The 21,284-nt window shown below is 41.5% G+C and overlaps 2 protein-coding genes across 7 annotated transcripts in view; both read left to right on the plus strand.

Annotated features, from left to right (window-relative positions):
• Positions 1-1,241, plus strand: part of LOC100492657 (protein AF-10) — a 35,738-nt gene extending 34,497 nt beyond the window's left edge. For all 6 annotated transcript variants that reach the window (XM_031897221.1, XM_031897226.1, XM_031897224.1 and 3 more), the window contains 2 exons: positions 170-232; positions 865-1,241. In XM_031897221.1, the coding sequence (XP_031753081.1) occupies positions 170-232; positions 865-932 (131 nt within the window). In that variant the 3' untranslated portion in view covers positions 933-1,241. The remainder of the gene's footprint in view (positions 1-169; positions 233-864) is intronic.
• A 9,082-nt stretch (positions 1,242-10,323) lies between these two features.
• On the plus strand, positions 10,324-20,924 carry phf11 (PHD finger protein 11). Its single transcript, XM_031897227.1, has 6 exons — positions 10,324-10,557; positions 12,399-12,500; positions 14,544-14,683; positions 17,437-17,462; positions 19,286-19,401; positions 20,837-20,924. Exons 1-6 carry the CDS (start codon positions 10,435-10,437, stop codon positions 20,870-20,872), a joined length of 543 nt encoding a protein of 180 aa, XP_031753087.1. The 5' UTR covers positions 10,324-10,434; the 3' UTR covers positions 20,873-20,924.
• The last annotated feature ends 360 nt before the right edge of the window (positions 20,925-21,284 follow it).

Raw genomic sequence — 21,284 nt, forward strand, 5'->3', positions numbered from 1 at the left:
TAACAGGTTTCCAGATAACTGATCCCATACCTGTATATCTGTGTATATATATCATCTGTTTGTTCACGGGTCCCAGCTTCGCTAGCTATTGTTAATAAAACACACTATGTATATTTAGAATTAACAACTATTTTTCTTTTTCATAAATGTTAAACTAATATTTTTACAGATTATGAGACAGCATTTAGATACCTGTGCGCAAGCAGAAAAATGGAAAGTGTCTTTGTACAAGGTAAATATCCTTTCAAATTAGCCCAACATTATTTGTCCTAAAACTTGACTGCAGTGCAGTATTTAGTTCTAGCTCTAGGCACCAGATCTCAGGCAGTTTTCTCCTGTCAGTTGGAGTTGTGCACACAGTCATGCGCATGTAGGGATGCCACCTGTCAGGTTTTGACCCGGACGACCCTGTTTTCCAAGGGTGCATTGACTAATGTGTAGGTGCGTGTGGGCACTAAGCGTGGGCCGCTTACTGCCCAAATATAGGACTTTTCTTGCAAGTTCCTGGGTACTCTCTAAATTACTTTCTTAGATTGTTATTCTGTTTTTCTGTTTCTGTGATCCTTGTTTTTTGCTGCCTGAACTGACCAGTGCCTGGAAATCAACTAAGACTCTTGTTAACCCTTCTGATACTGGTCTTGGGCCGGTATTTGTTTGCCTGTACTCAGGCTTTCTCCTTGGTCTTTACCACAATCCTGACAGGAGCCCTTTTTTAATGCAGTAGGCTTAAAAAAATCAAGACACTTTACAAAGGCAACTTCTGAGCCATACCTGTGTGTGAAAGAGTTGTTCAGTTTCTGTTAAGAACATATTATTTAAAATAAATTACTGTATGTATATTAATATCTGTTCCCTTCTTGCTAGAAATTGAAGAAATAATCCAGGCTCTTAACAAAGCTAAAGAACTTCTGCAAGCAGTGACACCTTGCTGAATAAACAGGAAATCAATATGATGGGGAAATGAAACCATCACCAGGCACATAAAGTGGTTGCGACAGTTCCTTCCTAAATTCTATGAACTGCCCTTTTGTGTTTTTTGTGGTTGTACATTTGCACACGCACATTGCCCCATACCCCCCCAGATTTTTTATACTACTTAATTCCTTGATACTGATATTTTCGGAAGCATGGGTTTTTACAGAAATATTACAGTCATGAAGCAAAATATGTTATTTTCTTTGACAATTAAATTGTATTGGTTTGGTGCAATTTGTCTGAATAATGACATGTTGCAATGTTGATGGTTTGAGTTGCAAATTCTGTGAATGTGCTGGTACCATGAATCTGGCAGGCTCTGCATGTACAGAAGCAAAATCCTGCAGGTCTCTGGGTCACTGTGCTTCAGGACTCATACATACAGGTCACAATGATTTAATAGGCAACGATTGAATGCAAATCCTGGTAAAAACACAACTCACAAACTCATGAATAAAACAAGGACCTTGCAGTTAACACATGGTTAATCTGAAAAACACAATAAGAAAGGGAGAGGTGGGACCACAGTAACCAGAAACTTTCTTTTTCTAAATGTTTAAATATACATTATTTCTAGACAGCTAATGGCAGCAGCTTTATAAGCTCTTTTTGCTTCTCTTGCTTCTTATTTTATCAGACACCAAATGATAAAGTTGTTCATATGTTCTTTTATTTGCAACAGATTGTGAGAAAGTAGAAATAGGTGATGCTAAGGAAGAGTGTCAGTAGGGTTATTATCCAGTAAGCCAAAGAAAAGTTCTGATTTTTATCTGGTTTAGAGTAGAGGAAATGTGGTGGATATGTATCAAAATCTGGTTGGTCGTGATCTATTGTTGCTAAAAGAGAATTCTGTGGCATGTAGAGGACAAAGCAATTTAACTTATTTACAGAGATTTGTCATTAAGCAGTTACAGTATATAGTGAGGAATGTACCCCCTATTGTATAATATAAGGATATTATAAGTCACCAAGGAGTTCCATGACCTAGCATGAGGCTAAAGTCTGAGATCATGGAGCTTATGACTGGACAGGTGGCATTCCCCAGTGGCAGGATAATTATGCATGGGGTCCGGTAGACATAACCTTGCTGTACTCAAACATCCCACATAAAGAAGGTATATTAGCAGTAAAATATATTCTAAAAAGTAAAGTGACTACACTGTGGAGGTAAAGCATTTCATACTCAGAGCCATCTGGTATTTGTTAAGTAATAATTTTTAATGTCTGATAAGACATAATAAATCCACAAATGCAGAGCATATTTGAAAACCTCTTCAATATTTTAGCAATTGAAAGCTATTGCTATTAAAATAAACAATATTGGCAAAATTTAAAGTGTTTGTACAAGGTAAATAACCTTTCAAATTAGGCCAACATTATTGGTCCTAAATCTTGCCTGCAGTGCGGTATCTTATCTAATGTTGCTCTAGGCATCAAATCTCAGCCCATTCCCTCCTCTCGCCATTCTGCGGATGTGTCCTGCGCATGCACAAAATACGGAACAGAAGGGTGACCCCCCCCCCCCCCCGCTCCATCAACAGATTTAGCCACAACTATTTGTCTGATGGCGAGATTTTTTTTAAAGCTATATATATAAACTGAGGCCCGGGTATGGGCTCTTTGGTGGCTATGTAGAAATATGGCCCTGCCTGCTTGCCCAAACTAAAGGCATTCTTGTGGGTTCAAAAAATCAACAACAATCGACAATTTACAATGGCAATCTCTGAGCCATACCCAAAGAAGGCATACTGTGTGAATTCACTCAGTCATTCTGTGGCTACTAAAGCAAATAATATATATAATAATACAAGTGCTGTCTTGTATAAAAAAGGGCATTGACTCAAGGGATGAGAACATAATTTTGCCCCTTTATAGGTCCCTGGTAAGGCCTTACCTTGAGTATGCAGTGCAGTTTTGGGCTCCAGTCCTTAAGAAGGATATTAATGAGCTGGAGAGAGTGCAGAGACTGCAACTAAACTGGTAAAGGGGATGGAAGATTTAAACTATGAGGTTAGACTGTCAGGGTTGGGGTTGTTTTCTCTGGGAGTGAACAAGTACATTAGAGGGGATTATAGGCAGATAGGGGGTGTTTTTTTCCCATAAAAATGACCAGCGCACAAGAGGCCACCATTTAAAGGAACAGAACTTCCATTTGAAGCAGTGTAGGGGGTTTTTCACGGTGAGGGCAGTGAGGTTGGGGAATGCCCTTCCTAGTGATGTTGTGGTGGCAGATTATGTTAAATGGTAAAGGAAAGTCATGATATCTAGGGGTGGGGGGTAGCCAAAATACTAGGCACCCCAGTGATTGCAGTCACTTACCTGATTCCCCAGGCCAGTGCTCCTGTTACCAGAAAAAACGTACTGATTCGGGGTACCTGCGACCAAGAAATCCTCTTACTACTTCTGCCTTCCCATAGCCTGTTAGCTATTCCCTTCCTACCGTGCTTCTGGCAGGGACTGTTAGGACACATCCACCCCTCATTTAAAACAGGGACAGGGGCCATAGCAGATCTATAGGGAGATTCAAAGGGGCCATTTTTAAATGTAATGATAAATTTTAGCCCAAAAGAAAACTAGCACCATATATTATACATTATTGCCAACAAGACTGGACGGGTTTAGTTATGCTATGTCTCCTTTAAAGAGTTGTTCCGCTTCTGTTTACAGCATGGTGTTTCAAATAAATATCTGTATGCATTTAATTTCCATTATCTATTCTATTTTTACTAGTAATAAAAAACACAGTCCAAAGAACTTCTGCAAGAACTGCCCTTTTGTGTTTCTTGTTGTTGTACATCTGCACATGCCCCATACCCCCCCAGGTTTTTTATATTAATTCCTTGGTACTGGTGCATGGAGAGTGAAATAAATATTTTGGGAAGTATAAATATTATAGTCAAGAAGTAAAATATATATTTTTCTTTAACAATAAAATTGTATGGCCAATTTGTCTGAATAATGACATGTTGCAATGCTGATTGAGTTGCAGATTCTGTGAATGTGCTGGTACCATGCATCTGGCAGGCTCTGCATGTACAGAAGCACAATTCTGCTGGTCTCTGGGTCATTGTGTTTTTTTGTTTGTAATTGACCTTGTTTATTACATCTCATAGAAAAAAAAAAACATTGGCCACTGCTGCCCATATATTACACATGTCTTCAGTTATTACAAGTGTAAGAGGTTCTCTGATAAAAGCTGTAGTGCAGGGGATGAACATAAACATCCCAATGAATCAGGGTCCCACACATCTTATGATGTCAAGGCTTAGCATTTAAGTGGGGGGCACATGGGACATAACAGTTAGTTTGCTTTTGGAACCTGACCCCTTCTAGTCTCCGACTGACTAACAGGTTAGAGAGAGTCCAGGCTGCAGAGAATGACACACTTGGCCCAAGGGGTAGAGATTTAAGAGCTACATTTGTCCCTAATGAAGCTAGATGGATATTTAAGTCGTTAACAAGACAACCATTAAGAATTGTCTATAAAGAAGTGCACAAAAAACAATAGTACAGTATGTCTAAAAAGTATGTCTAAAAGCACTTCCTTAGAGGAATAAGAGTAATGAATCTCACTTTACCCTGCAATGGCTTAGACCCCCTCCAGGGAATTCTCTATCCTGATTCCACTGGGATGTTGAAGCTCAGAACTACTCTTAACACAACCCTAACTGCCTTACACTCCTAGGGGCATACTTATTATAGTGTGTAAGCCAACATTACCGCTGATGTTGCCCATAGCAGCCAATCAGATCTTTGCTTTTGTTTTATAACTTGTTGGTGTCTGTTCTAATCTAATTCCTGATTGGTTGCTATGGGCAACATTACCAGTGATGTTGGCTTACACACTTTAATAAATATGCCCCCAGAGTGTGCTGGTAAGTGAGCTACACCTGCCACAGTGCCACTATCTAATACCTCTGCCCTGTCCCTCCCTATATACTTTCCTGGGACCCTACCCTTCCTCCAGAACCTTCTAGGGGGTTTCTCTACCACCACCAGTAATAAGATTCTGCAACTTTTCCTGCGCTGACTTTTTCAATTCAGACTTTTTAGTGAATGTAAGACATTCATGGAAACAAGTTTAACGAATTTTAAAATGTAAAAAATGATAAATGTTAGAAATGTTAAACAACTAATGTTTTAGTAAATCTGCCCCTACGTGTTTTACTGGTTGCAGCTGAGATATTATGGGATTTTTTGCATTTTCCCCCTTCCCTTCTACCCTCCGGCCATGAATACAAATCACAGCAGTGAGATGGACACGCCTTCTGCTCTTGGGAATTGAAAGTGAAACTAGTTAGTGTTTTCCATGTTACGTTTGAGGACTACGAAACAACAACAACTTTGTTGTTTGGCTTCTTCCTTGGTGTTTACCACAATCCCAACAGGAGCCGAGCAGGCCCTGAAAAGTCACACGCCATGAACGTCATCATACATGTCCCCTTTGTCTGGGTTTATCACCTGACAAAGATGGCAACCCTATGTGCATGCCTGACTGGGGGTATTTCTTTCAAGTTCTTCTCTCTCTCTCTCTCTCTCTCTCTCTATATATATATATATATAGAGAGAGAGAGAGAGAGGCTGCTGCCCTAGGCACAGTCCCTCCGGTGCCTATATAGAAATATGGCCTTGCTTGCCTGCCCACACTAAAGGCATTCTAGCACTTTTTTTTAATGCAGTAGGCTTAAAAAGATCAAGACAATTTACAAAGGCAACCTCTGTGCCATACCTGTGTGTGAAAAAACAGTTTCTGTTTAGAACATATTATTTAAAATAAATTACTGTATGTATATTAACATCTGTTCCCTTCTTGCTAGAAATTGAAGAAATAATCCAGGCTCTTAACAAAGCTAAAGAACTTCTGCAAGCAGTGACACCTTGCTGAATAAACAGGAAATCAATATGATGGGGAAATGAAACCATCTCCAGGCACATAAAGTGGTTGCGACAGTTCCTTCCTAAATTCTGTAAACTGCCATTTTGTATTTTGTGTGGTTTGCATATTTGCACACGCACATTGCCCCATACCCCCCGGATTTTTTATAATCCTTAATCCCTTGATACTGATGCATGAACAAAATGAAATAAATATTTTAGAAAGCATGGGTTTTTACAGAAATATTACAGTCATGAAGCAAAATTAAATTAAATTGTATGGACTTGGTGCAATTTGTCTGAATAATGACATGTTGCAATGTTGATGGTTTGAGTTGCAGATTCTGTGAATGTGCTGGTACCATGAATCTGGCAGGCTCTGCATGTACAGAAGCAAAATCCTGCTGGTCTCTGGGTCACTTTTTTTTTTTTTTTTTTTTTTTAATTGACCTTATTACATCTCATAGAAAAAAAATCTCATTGGCCACTGCCGCCCATACATGTCTTCAGTTATTACAAGTGTAGGAGGTCCTCTGATAAAGCTGCAGTGCAGGGGATGACCCTATACACATCCCAAAGCGCCAGGGTCCCGCACATCTTATGAGTTATTATAGTATTCAGAGTTTTATGGAGCTACTTTGGAGCAGCTTCAAGCTTTAGTAATCAACTGACCCACAAGGCTTAGCATTTAAGTGAATCTTAAGGGCATCTAGAAGGGTTCTGATGGACAATGCAATTAACAACATTCTAAACATTACACTAGGCAAATACCCTCTTAACTAATAAATGTTTTTAATATATTTAGTAAGGCAAAAATGTAATGTAAGCTTTAGTGAGTGGATGTCTAACATAATAGCCAGAACTCATTGCCCTTCTTTGCAGCTCTCTAACCTGTCAGTTGGCGAATAAAAGGGGGGCCACATGGGACATAACAGTTAGTTTGCTTTTGAAACCTGACCCCTTCTAGTCACTGACTTACTAACAGGTTAGAGCAGGGGTGGGCAAACTACGGCCCGCGGGCCACATCCGGCCCCTTGGCCTTTTTAATCCGGCCCGCCGCCGACGCCAAGTCTCATCACGCGAGACTTGGTGTCATTGGCGGGCCGGAATTAAAGAGACGAAGGGGGCGTAACGCTGGCCTGGCCCTGCCCGCCCTGGCCCGGTCCGGCCCGGGGGTAAGTAAATGTGGCCCGTGAGCCAAAAAGTTTGCCCACCCCTGGGTTAGAGCATATATGTCAAACACAAGGCCCGGGGGCCAAATCCGGCCCACCTGGCTGTTTTATGTGGCCCTTGGTGAGTGTGCCTGACCATCCAGCCTGATCAATTTCCATTTTCCTCACATAGTAACTAAGACTAAGGGGTATATTTATCATGCTGTGTAAAAAGTGGAGTGAAGCATTACCAGTAATGTTGCCCAAGGCATCCAATCAGTAATCAGATTTCAATAGTAGCAAAGCATCTATTGGCTGCTATGAGCAACATCACCGGTAATGTCTTACTCCACTTTTTACACATTGTGATAAATATACCCATTAGTATCTTACTAAGTATATTAATAAAAAAATTTGGCCTGCGACTTAGCCTGTGTTTTAGATTTTGGCCCCCTTATGTGATTGAGTTTGACACCCCTGGGTTAGAGAGAGTCCAGGCTGCAGAGAATGACACACTTGGCCCAAGGGGTAGAAATTTAAGAGTTACATTTGTCCCTAATGATAGATGGATATTTAAGTTGTTAACAAGACAACCTTTAGGAATTGTCTATAAAGAAGTGCACAAAAATCAGTAGTACAGTAAGTCTAAAAAGCTGTAATACCTGTGTGTCTCTATGGTTGAGACACTTACTATGTGCAGTTACACCAGAGTAGTTCATCTGCTCACCAGAATGAGTGTGGGCTAAGGCCAAACGTCGGGTCTCAGTGCAGCAATGTACACTTCACAGCCAGTCAAAAGTCAACGCAAATCATGAAGGAGATTAAAAAAAAACAAAAAACCTTTATAGTGTAATAACATTATTTAAAGAGCTCAGGCTACTGAGCAATTCTAATCATTATTTTATTTTCATTTTAGTTCTAAATGTAAGACAGTAGGTGGTGGTGAAAAAATACACCATCTAAAAGCTGTCGGGGTCCCTTCCCTAGAAGAGCTTTCTTTGCTTCAAATTTTTTGTGGTTTTCAGATTTTTGACGCTGGAGTTTGTGCAACAACACGAAAAAGTCATAGTTATCTTGTGACCATTTGAAAAAGTTGCAGTTTTTACGATTTTTTCTTGACTTTTTCCCACACTAGGTTTTTAAGTTCGGATTATTTAATAAACGTCTGGCATATGTTGAAATGAGTTTATTTGAAGTTTCAAAAAAATAAATGTAGGGACCCTAAGATTTAAGTCCCTTTACTTAGGTTCCCCTTTAGGCAGGCATGCCAGTCACGTGACCTTTATTTAGATGTGGACACGTAAAGGTGGTCCTAATAATGTGCTTACTATAACTACCTTTCCAGGTAAAAAGAGAGTTTCCCCTGCAGTTCAGGAATGCCCACTAGGTGGAGGTGTTCCCCAGTATAAAAGGGGATGACTCACATGTCCATGAGGTCTTCTTCCTGGGACTTCACGAGGAGAATAGAGAGGTTATTACCTCACGGCATTACTTGCTGTAGTTTCAGGGAAAACCCAGTGTTTAGCTCAGGGCTTAAGTAATACCTGAAGACGGGGGGCGGATAATTTGATGAAAAAGAATTCCCTGGTTGGGATATCAGTAAAGGGAAACCTGTGCCTGCTTATAATACTACTGAATGCTGTTCTGGAATGAATAATGAAGATATGGTTGGTTTGCAAGCAATCCCCAGTGTCGTGGTCATTCAATTCACAGGAAGATCCTCAACTATCTGGTAAGCACACTCAAATGGGCGCCAAGGTCCCAGGAGTTGCACATGCCTGTAGCCTGTCCAGAGGCCTACATAAATCTATACAGCTCTAACAACACACATGCTTCCAGACAACACTCACGGGTGTGCTACATAAAGAAAAATTTAGTAAATCTGCCTCCACATAACGACATCATACAATGAAGGGGCACTGCTAGGGTTGCCACCTGTTCGTTTTTGACCTGGACTGCCCAATTTTTGGAAGGGATGCCCAGGTCAAAACCTCCTGCTCGGTTTCCCTAATTAGATCTCAGTAAAATTGACACTACACAATTGGCCGCCCCATGATGTCACGGCCCCACCTCCTCCCCGCCACAAAATACCTATTTTTCTTACTAGAAAAGTCAATATTTTGTACCATAAAAAACACTGTTAAGCATAGATATATTTGCATTCACCCTGCAGGCCCATCAGTTGGTAATCCCATGTATATCAACCTCCATCTATGGGGATGAGCTCACTCAGACTAAGCCTATGGAGTTACTTACCCTGTAAGTACTTACCCTGTAGTGACTTAGATCCCCTCCAGGGAATTCTCTATCCTGATTCCACTGGGATGTTGAAGCTCAGAACTACTCTTAACACAACCCTAACTGTCTTACACTCCTAGGGGCATATTTATTATAGTGTGTAAGCCAACATTACCGCTGATGTTGCCCATAGCAACCAGATCTTTGCTTTTGTTTTATAACTTGATGTCTGTTCTAATCTAATTCCTGATTGGTTGCTATGGGCAACATTACCAGTGATGTTGTCTTACACACTTTAATAAATATGCCCCCAGAGTGTGCTGGTAAGTGAGCTAGACCTGCCACAGTGCCACCTCTTTCATGGGGCCCTTTTTCCCAATCTCACCAAGGGCCTCCCTACCCTTGGGCCTCTTCTTTACTGGGCCCTAGCCCAGGCTCCCATCAACATCCACCCTGTTTTTCAGGTGGAAGCCAAAGAGGAAGCGCCATCCCTTTCTCAGCACTATATGAAGGTGTTTGCTCCCCACTGATCCCTCCCCACCCCTCCCCTGTTGCCATCTCCATGCCTGCTCACGCTGGGGTGGGGCGAGGTGGGATGGAGGGAGGTGGCTGGATGGGTTGCCTGGGGCTCCCAGTCAGCCTGGCCCGGCACTGTGTTTGCCATATATGTCCTATATGAGTCATTATGTCTCGGTTTTCTGCTGCTTGAGGCCAATAAAGTATCTATCTGCCCTGTCCCTCCCTATATACTTTCCTGGGACCCTACCCTTTCTCCAGAACCTTCTAGGGGGTTTTTCTACCACCACCAGTAATAATATTTTGCAACTTTTCCTGCTTTGACTTTTTCAATTCAGACTTTTTAGTAAATGTAAGACATTCATGGAAACAAGTTTAACTAATTTTAAAATGTAAAAAAATGAGAAATCGTAGAAATGTTAAACGGCTCATTTTTTAGTAAATCTGCCCCTACGTGTTTTACTGGTTGCAGCTGACATATTATGGGATTTTTTGCATTTTCCCCCTTCCTTTCTACCCTCCAGCCATGAATACAAATCACAGCAGTGAGATGGACACGCCTTCTGCTCTTGGGAATTGAAAGTGAAACTAGTTAGTGTTTTCTGTTTTAAGTTTGAGGACTACGAAACCGATTTAGGACAATTGTACTTACTGTGTGTTACTGAATCTCTGTGCCAGCATGGCAGGTTCTACACCTAATCGGGGAGTGTGCGCCTTCTGTGGCCTGAGGGAGCAGAATAAGGAAACCGGGCGCTTGCTAAAGACCAGTAATGATAAAATAACAGCCCATTTAAACTGCACGGTGAGTTTGCTTTCCCAACTTGTATTTACTAGCACTGTATAGCACCACACTCACATGTAACAGCATTACATTTACATTATATTGCCCTTCCATTACTGCTAGGCCACCCTGAAACTCTGTACCCCAGTTCTCCCTTGTAGGCAGATAAAAGAGCTGACATTTAAAAAAGACCATTTCAATTCAGCTTCCCACTAAGGAATCTATATTTTGCTGACTTTCATTTGTGTCCCCCTGACTTCTGATATAGGTTTAGTTAGCAGTACTGATTTGTTTACTAGTTGTCTTTAACCAGCTATAGGGAGGGGGGAAAGTAGGGGGCAATATCCAGTGGATGGGAATGTTTTTCTGTTGTAGAATAAGAGAGAGCCAAATCTGTCATTATGTGCTCATTCAGGACACCCTGGAGACCGATTAAAGGAATACTGTCATGAGAAAACTTTTAGTATAATGTTGCAATTGATATTCTGAGACAATTTGCTATTGGTCTTCATTTTTTATTATTTATAGTTTTTTAGTTATTTCATATTCAGTTCAGGCGCTCTCCACTGTGGGGTTTGAGCAGCTATTTGGTTGCTAGGGTCCAAGTTACTTTAGCAACCAGGAGTGGCTTGGATGAGAGATTGGTGTATGATTGGGAGAGGGCCTAAGTAGAGGAAAAAGTTACAAAATGTACCAATGACAATAAAACTGTAGCCTCACAGAGCAATAGTTTTCTGGCTGCCGGGGTCAGTGCCCCCCATTTAAAAACTACAAAAAGTTGGTAGAAAAAAGCAAATCATTTAAAAACTATAACAAATAACTAATGAAAACCAATTACAAAGTTGCTTTGAATTGGCCATTCTATAAAATCCTAAAAGTTAACTTAATAGAGCTTCTCCAGTAGAATCCTGCATTATTTCATTCTGAAATTTTACATGTGGCTAGCCATAGTCTTTATTTCCCAGGGTGCCACAGCCATGCGACCTGTGCGCTGATAAACTTCAGTCACACTTTACTGCTGAGCTGCAAGTTGGGGTGATATCATACCCCCCCCCCCAGCCGATCAGCAGAACAATGGGAAGGGAGCAAGATAGCAGCTACCAGTAGGTATCAGAATAGCACTCAATAGTAAGAAATCCAAGTCTGGCTTGGGACTCCTCCAGTTACATTGGAGTAGGAGAAACAATAGGTTACCTGAAAGCATATAATATACTGTTGTCCTGCACTGGTACAACTAGAGTATTTACTTTAGAAACATTACTATAGTTTATATAAACAAAGCTGTGGTGTAGCTATGGGGGCAGCCATTCAAATTAGAAAAGGCACAGGTTACGTGATAGATAACAGATAAAACAACATTGTATTGTTCAGAGTTTATCTGTTATCTGCTATGGAACCTGTGCCTTTTCTCCTTTTCCAGCTTGAATGGCTGCCCCCAGGGCTACACAGCAGCTTATTATATAAAGAAGTGTTTCTGTAGCAAACATGCTCATTTTACCAGTGCCAGGCAACAGCGCATTGTATTACAATTACTGTTCCCTTGAGCTGTACCTGGTCCTGTAAACAATTTTATAATGTTCTATGGACAATTTAATAGACAATGTATGCTGTATTGTACAGTTTACCCTGTTTTTTTAAGATTTAACCCATTTGAAGTCAGAGCCTCCAATTTGCAGATCCCCCAGGCCTCCCTATACAAAAGCTTGTTAACCCTGTATCTTCTCATGTTGGGAATTGCATGAGTAATTGGAAACTTTGGCTGATACAGGGGCAAAGGGGGACATTGATATCACAGTTTCCATCTCTGGATTAAAAGCTTAAAAAATGTGATATGTATAACAGGTTCTTGTTTGTTCTACTAGATCTTTTCACCTAAAGTGATAACAACAGTTTCATCCAATGAGAACTTCGGTGGATTTGATATTAATAGTGTGAAAAAAGAAATCAAACGTGGAAAAAAGGCGGTAAGATAATTGCAGCATGCAAGTGAAATGGTATTAGGGATAGAGAACACTTGTCAGTCTCTTGCACGTCTCTTCCATCCTGACCCACTAGCACGCTGACAGACTGACCCACTTGCACGCTGACAGACTGACCCACTAGCACGCTGACAGACTGACCCACTTGCATGCTGACAGACTGACTCACTTGCATGCTGACAGACTGACCCACTTGCATGCTGACAGACTGACGCTGACAGACTGACCCACTAGCACGCTGACAGACTGACCCACTAGCACACTGACAGACTGACCCACTAGCACGCTGACAGACTGACCCACTAGCACACTGACAGACTGACCCACTAGCACGCTGACAGACTGACCCACTAGCACACTGACAGACTGACCCACTAGCACGCTGACAGACTGACCCACTAGCACACTGACAGACTGACCCACTAGCACGCTGACAGACTGACCCACTTGCATGCTGACAGACTTGACCCACAGATTTATTGCTTACCTTTTGACCATTGTTTGGATATCCCTGTTTGGATTTCCCCCAATCTGATATCTATTTAGCCTTGCCAAAAATTCATTATTAAATGTTACTGCAAAATATTCCATAGACACACAGAACTGACAATATACAGTATATTGCCGACACACATACCACCTTCAATCTCACATCATCTCCTAACCCAGGGACCCCCAACCTTATAAACCCGTGAGCCACATTTAAATGGAAAAAGTGTTGGGGAGCAACACAAGCATGAAAAAGGTTCCTGGGAGTAGAAATAAGGGCTTTAATTGGCTATTTAATAGCCCCTTTGTAGACTGGCAGCCTACATGAGGCTCTGTTTGGCATTATACTTGGTTTTTATTAGGGATGCACCAAACCCCCAAACTCACCCTGATGGATTCTGCCGAATCCCAAACCGAATCCTAATTAGCATATGCTAAGTAGGACCGGGAAGGGTTAAAAATTGCAAAAAATTTTAAACTTTAGTGATTATGTGACCAAAAGTCACGTAATTTTAAGGATTCGGATTCAGTTCGGCCAAGGGCTTGGATTTGGTTGAATCCTGCTGAAAAAAGAAGAATCTTGGCCGAATACCAAACCGAATTCTATATTCGGAGCATTCCTATAGTTACTAGATCACTTGAAAATTCCAGGACATGTCTAGAAAATCCAGATAGAAGGGGCATTGATTGCAATCTATTTTCAATACAATCAGTGCAGCCCTGCAACATGCATTTATTAGTCTGATCATGAATTTTCAAGTGATCTGGTAACCCAAACCAAGGCCAGACTCTTCCTTTATTCCCAGCTGTCCTCTTTTCTCCCACCATGGTCCAAGTAATTGAGCTTCCTCCTGGCCAATCATATGGCTCCCCATTTATGATACTGTCTAATTACATTATTGGTAAGTGGGGCTAACGCTCTGGTGTTTGATAAATTAGGAAGAGTTACATAGTTACATAGTTACATAGGGTTGAAAAAAGACCAGTGTCCATCAAGTTCAACCCATCCAAGTAAACCCAGCACACCTAACCCACACCTACCAATCTATACACTCACATACATAAACTATATATACAACCACTAGTACTAACTGTAGATATTAGTATCACAATAGCCTTGGATATTCTGATTGATCAAGAACTCATCCAGGCCCCTCTTAAAGGCATTAACAGAATCTGCCATTACCACATTACTAGGAAGGGCATTCCATAACCTCACTGCCCTCACCGTGAAAAACCACCTACACTGCTTCAAATGGAAGCTCCGTTCCTCTAATCTAAAGGGGTGACCTCTGGTGCGCTGATTGTTTTTATGGGAAAAAAGAACATCCCCCAACTGCCTATAATCAGGGCTGTAGGGCCTCAGGAAATAGGGGTAAGGATCCTTCGACCCTCTACAACATTCATGTTGTAAAGCTTTGAATATTGTGGAGGTTTAGTTGCCACTTGATATTATACAGCCACATCCCCCCAACGCAATCATACTACAGTATTATCATTTAAAATATAAACATGTAATTGTGTTTTTTCAACTTTCAGAAATGCAAATTGAAATCCTGCAGAAAGCGTGGAGCAACTATTGGTTGTGATATTGAAGATTGCAAGAAAACCTATCACTATATGTGTGCAAAAAATGATGGTGCCAAAATTATAAACAATGAAGAAAAAGAAAAATATATGTAAGTTTATATTTAAGCTGTACTGCACAGTGGTAGAAATTTGCCAGTAATAACCTTGCAAGACCCTAGATCACTGCTGTCTAACCACAGCCCCCCTCTGCTTGGCCCCCCAGAGTATGGCACACACAGGCAGCATAGGGCAGGCAGAGTATGGCACACACAGGCAGCATAGGGCAGGCAGGGTATGGCACACACAGGCAGCATAGGGCAGGCAGAGTATGGCACACACAGGCAGCATAGGGCAGGCAGAGTATGGCACACACAGGCAGCATAGGGCAGGGGTTTGTTCTGGGAGTTTGTTAGCATTTGGAAATAGTCATTATGTTCCTATGGTGTGCAATTATATGCCGGGGGTTGCTGTGCTATCCACAGGGGAGGAAGAGGCATATGGATTTAAGGGTGTGTCTTAATATGACATAATATAATTCTTTCACATATGAATGAAGGGTATATATCCCTAAAGTGAGCACCAACCATTTGGGTTTTTGCTGCGCTACCACCAATAAAGGGTGTGGTTTTAAAAGCTCTTGTGATAACATGGGTGTGGTTTGAAGTGGAGGCAGTTTAAAAAAGGGGAGTGGTCAAAACTGGCTTCCATTTTTGGCACCATTATTAACACCTGCTTCAATGAGACTCATGGTACCACTGGATGCGGGTAAAAGACAAAATCAGCCAAACACTGGTGCCTATTGTCCCGTTAGACCCTGCACTAATATTGCTAAAGCAAGTGGAGGACACAGCCCCCACCATAGCTGTTATGTTTTCTGTGTATCCAAGTAAGAAGACTTATAGCCCCTAAATGAAAATCAGGCAAACCCCCCAAACTGGTCAACAGTTTACTCCCCCTATACCAGTTATATAACTCAGGAAATAAAAAAAATCAACAAGATTTGGTCCCCTGTATATCTGAACATCTCCCCTCCTTGCTGCCCTAAAACAGAGCAGAATAGCCACTCGTCTTCCCCTTGATCCCTCCCCCCCATTCAAGGAGAAAAATTTGTTTATCTGTTAGTTTAATACAGTTGACTTTATGTTGTACTTTATGTTGTTACGATAAAAGGGACTCCAAATGTATTGCCTTGAACTAGATGCTCTCTTCTCTCTGACTCACACATACATACATAATGGCAGCTGTTGTTGGCTGTTTGTGTTCAGTTTTGCTCTCTGCACTAGAAGAACCAAATTGGTGGTTTAATAATCAGACATTCTGCTCTTAAAGTGACCAGGATCAACTTTTTGCCATCCCTGATAACTACTGGGGCACTGCCACCTGAGGCGAGTCTCAAAGCAGCAGCTCCCCTGATTTAATTGACAGTTGTAAATAGCTGTTTTAGTTTTCAGTGTTGGACTGGCCGCTAGGATGCTAGGAAAAATCCCAGTGGGCCCAGATGCCAGTGGGCCCTCCTGCTTCTAACAATAAAGTCAGACTTACGGGCCACTTCCAGCCCCTATTCTTCTTCTCAGCCCTCACCCACCAATGGCAACTAACAGCAGATACAAAGCTCTGAAAAAGAAAAAAAAACAAGATTTTATTGTTAATTGTTTCCACTGCTAGGTTGTTCACTTATTTTCTTTTAAAGTCTTTTCAAAATGTCTAAATATTTTTCACATGATAAGAGCAGGAGGGTAGTGCAAGTGATATATTAGACAGGATACTCTCTAGTCTAGTTTAGGTAAATAAAGGTCCTGAATTACTCACTGTGCCTTCTCTCTCTCTTGTAAACATAGATGTGAAAAGGTTTGAGTGTTTAGGGGAGGCTTGCTGGCAGTTCACAATATTTATGCCATTACAGTATTACAGCAATTTGTAGTGTGAATAAATGACAATTTGGAATCTCCAGGCAATCTAACATAGCAAAGTTCTTCCCAAGAACACAATGTCAGTTGAATAACAGGCACTCCACAAGCCTTATGCAGAGTTTAGCTCAGCTGGAAGGTTAATTAAAGGAGAACTAATCCTTACCCCCTTCTCAGCCTCCACTTCACCCCCTCCACTGCTCCCCCCTCCAAGCTTCCTCCTCACAAGTCCCCTTGTATGACAACCTGCTATAAATCTTTAACGGTGCCATTTTCTGTCTGTCTTCTGATCCTCTTCTGTCAGTTGTTGATACAGATCTCGTGGGAGCACGCACAGTTGAAGCTGATTCAGGCCATGGATTCAACTGCACATGCTCCTCCAAGATCCCAGTCAGTTCTCTAACAGAAGAAGATTAGAACATGGCCCCTTTGAACTCTGCTGCTAAACTTTGCAAATTAATGGCAGGTCAGGACACAGGGAGACTTCTGAAAAGAATAGATGCTGTGGGGAGGGAGCTTGGAGGGGAGCAGTGGAGGTGGACTAGGTTTTGGTTCTCCTTTATTTTTTCTTTCTTAGCCAGGCGGTGGGCAGGGTGACAACACGGGGGGAGGTGGTGGGGGTGTGGAAGGAGGCGGGGCCGTGCCATCACTGGGTGGGGCTATGACGTGGCCCAATCACTGCATTAATGTTAATGTGAAGTCCTGCCCAGTTTTCCTAATTTGGGTAACCAGGTAGGTTTTGACCGGGGCAGCCATTCTGGAAACTGGGCTGTCTGGGTAAAAACCGGACAGATGGCAACCCAAATGGCTGATACACTGTGGAATGTTTTTATTGCATTTGTTAGAGTGCAAAGCCAAAATGTTCCTTGCCATGTTTCCTAGGTTTGCACAAATAAACTCAACCTGTATATCATGATGGCTTATCTTTATTTTTCTTATTATTCCCTGTTTTACAGAATTTTATGTAAACATCATAGAACTGGTAAGGTGATCTTAAAATATTGATTGATGTGCATGAAATGAATGCATAACACTAATGTATTTTGCATGTATTATTCTGCATTTTATTGATAAGTATCAATTTATTTGTGGGTTCAAGTAACACAGCTGACTGTACTTTACAGATGTAAAACTTCAATTATTTATAAAAATGTACCTAGAACACAAATGTTTTTGTGGTACAACTTTGACTAAAAACAACGTTGATTTTGCATAAATTTGCACTGAATCTCCCTTGCTAGTTCAGACCTTCTGAAATATTATCCGTTATGGGAAAGTTTGCTTAAATGCTATTGAAATAACTGAATGTCAGTATGACTTTGACAATATTGTTGTTACTACATAACTCTGACATCACTCAGATTTTGCTGGAAACTTTTGGAAGGTTTATAAATTGGCATTTCCAGCACTCATGGCCTGGGCAAGCAACCTACTCCTTTGTGCTTTGCTTTGGGGACTGAGGTTTTATCCTTCAATGTGAACAATGGCTTAATGGAATGCAAACATGTACAGTGTTTGTTCTGTACCTGTATTCGCTTAGGGCTCCTGGCAGATGGGACATTTTTTCTCCTGTGCTTCTCTAGCTCAGGCGCCAAAACATTCATAGTTACCTTTATACCAGCATTAATCTAAATCACCGGTGGTAAAACACAGGGTCAGACTGGGGGGTGCAGGGCCCACTGGGGCTGCTGCCCCAGGAGCCCCGCACCCCCCAAGGTGCCCCTGCTGGCTGCATCACCCGCACTCCTCACAGGGGCCCCCGCTGCACCCCCCTAACCCCCTGCAGGGGCTCCGCCACCCTCCCCTGAGAGCACGTAAGTGAAATGGGTCAGGGGTGGATATCGGCAGCCAGGGGAAGCACCAACAGGGATCGGGTCTGGGCTGCCGGGGCCCACTGGTTTTTTTTACCGGTGTCCTGGCGGCCCAGTTCGACCCTGGTAAAACATATTCATTGCGTAGCAGAAGAAGTTGCCTTGTGAGGCAACATTGGGTTTCTCGCAATGCATATGTTTTCCTATTTGTGATTTCCCCTCTTGCAAAGTTCTCATTGGAGTCGTGCAATGTTAGCATAGAATATAGTTTTAAGAGTAGCTAGAAACAAATTTCTTTTTAGTTTTATCTTGATTTTCATAATTTTTTTTAATGGAGAAATAGAGCCTAAAAAGATTATGCCATGAACGGCTGCAAAACTTCCTATACTAGCCCAGAGGTGTGCCTAACAGAGATCCCAGAGCAGCTCCCCATGTTTGATCATTTGCATGTTTTGGGCTATTGAGAAGCTCAGAGGTTATTGTGCTCAGGTTCTTTTGCCTCTTCTAATAACTTTATTAGAACTAAAGGGAGAACTAAACACACCCAATATAGAACCCCTGCACTGTTCTTCCCACCTTCCTGAACCACCTCAGTCTCCCTCCCCAAAATGTCCCTGTTTCCCTGTACCAGTCTTCCCAAGGCAGAATTCTGCAGCAGGGTGGGTGGCTGCCATGTTCGGCTGCATCACTTTCTCTCTTTTGCTCCCCAGTAATGAAAAGGAACATGAGCACTAGCAGCCAGTTTGGTCCTGCCCTCTATTGCCCATGCTTGTGGTAGTCACTAGTAGGAAGAAGAAGTGAAGCAGCCAAACGTGGTGGCCCACTACTGCACAACTCTGGCTTATGGAGACTGTTATAGGGGAACAGCGCCATTTTAGGGAATAAGGTTGAGGCAATTTGGGAAAGGAAAGGACGACCAATGTAGGGATTAAGTTTCCCTTTAGTTTAGAAAAGCAAGCTGTTTTCACTGTTTGAAATACTGCATTCTGTGTAGACAAACAGGATGAAGCTGGAGATAGTAGAAGATCAGAGACAAGCTCAGATTCCAGCACCAGTTCATCTACAGACGATTCTGACACTTTAGGCACACCAAGAGCAAGGAAAAAAAGGGTAAGAGAGATTTACACCTGACTTCAACAGTAATTATATTTTGCTTTATAATTATAATTTGCTGCTTTGTCAGACAGCAGTGCTGAAAGTCAAATGAGAAGGATAATTTACAGTTTGATACAATACTATATATGCACAATGCTAATAGGCTAAATTATTCTGGAAGTTTGGTCAATAAGAGCATGCTGAGAGTCATAAAATATTTAAAATGGCTGCAAATATGGCTCCAGGACTTTGCATTCATTCACACATCTTGCACATAGCAGCACACTGGTATTTGACAAAACTTTCTTAGCCAGTCATAACTAGGGGAAGGCAGGTAGCTAAGTTACGTTCCTAGCACACCACTTACATACATGTTCTCAAAGGGTGCTTAACTTCCACAGCCGCTCCCAAGCCTTTTTTCCATATATCAAAGGGGAAGAAGCACTCCAGCACCTGCTGTTTGTTCATCTCTGCAAATAAATGATTTAAAGGCATCACCTGAAAAGGAAAACACATCAAGGCACATTGGCAAGAACATGCATTAAAAACTCTCTCAAGTGGGTTCTACCACCAAGCTAAATCCCTTAGGGGTCCCCCTACATACTCATACAGCATGGGCCCCAAACCTTCACCTCAGGGCCTAGTCCCTACACATTACCAAACACTTTATTTAACTTTTTACTCAAAACTTAGTACATCTTTGCACATTTTAACCTATTTGGTTCAACTCTCTGGAGTCCACCCAAGTACAATTGCTCATCTAGAAAGGAACATTTAAACTTAAAGTTTTTATTTTCCAGTCTATCACTTAAAGTTCTAATCCTTAAGGAATTACACAATTGTAAAGGAAAGGGGTATGGGAAACCATCTACCCAGCTGGGTCAGGCCTAAAAAGTTAGTCATGCAATTGACTGGAATCTACTCCTTACATTAATTCCCTGTGAGAATCCAGTCATCCGGCATGTACTCCATTCTCTCATACACTCAGAGAGGGGTGTAAGGCATGCAGTTCCCCACACTTTAATTTTGATAACTCGTTTCATTTGGGAAACAGATGTAAAAACCTCTGGGTCTGCCCATGTGTGCGCCCTCTCTCCCGTGTGTCCCAATTGGTTGTTTTGTTTGTCACTCAGCACTTGGGCCTCACACCCTCAGAACACCTTTGCTGCCTTTGGCTGTTTCTGTTCTCTTTTGCTGAACTCTGCACACGGTGCCTTTTTCTGTTGTATCCTTCTCTGCAGGTTCTGTCCCATTTTTCTCTCATTTCGGTGAACAATTTAACCGTTTGTGCCCCACACTGGACACCAAAAGTAACTCCTGTTCACACTGCTTACACTCTAATACCTTCCTGTTGACTGTCTGAAATAAAGGCTGACAAAACCTTTACCCTCTAATTTATTTACAGAATTATATAATATACCAGTTTTTTTTGTTTTTTTTTTAAATTTAGAAAAAGAAAGGAAATGAAGGCAAAACACCAAGGTAAAGAAATTTTCTCTGTAAAAAAAAAAGTCTTATGCTGCATATAGTTAATGAACATGTATATTTCTGGCCTTTGCATAAGCAGCATGACTTTAAAAAAACAAAATTACCTCCAGTGCTTTTAATGACTTTGTTTTTAGCTCACAGCTTCGATTTGTTTTTTTTTTTTTTTTCCAATTTTTTTAAATTTTTTTTCTAACTAGAACACAACCCTGTGCAAAAGTCTAGTGTGGGTACTGTTCTAAATTGGTTACTGTTTGAATAAAATATCTACTAGAAATGACAGCTGCTGAAAAAGCAACTCTATAGTAGCTGTGGAGTAACACAGACACAGAAACAGAAAATTGTCAATTTTAAAATTATGATTTATAGACAGGTCAATTGGATTGATCTAAATTGTGCTCTTAGGTTAGATC

Source organism: Xenopus tropicalis, chromosome 2 (genome assembly GCF_000004195.4).
Source record: "Xenopus tropicalis strain Nigerian chromosome 2, UCB_Xtro_10.0, whole genome shotgun sequence".
Classification (NCBI taxonomy): Eukaryota; Metazoa; Chordata; class Amphibia; order Anura; family Pipidae; genus Xenopus; species Xenopus tropicalis.

Bases quoted from the DNA above. Each gene is read 5' to 3' on its own strand.
- phf11 (XM_031897227.1), top strand. From the start codon at position 10,435: ATGGCAGGTTCTACACCTAATCGGGGAGTGTGCGCCTTCTGTGGCCTG. The intron at 17,463-19,285 runs GTAAGGTGATCT...CATTCTGTGTAG, and splicing joins ATGTAAACATCATAGAACTG to ACAAACAGGATGAAGCTGGA. The intron at 19,402-20,836 runs GTAAGAGAGATT...TTTTAAATTTAG, and splicing joins CAAGAGCAAGGAAAAAAAGG to AAAAAGAAAGGAAATGAAGG.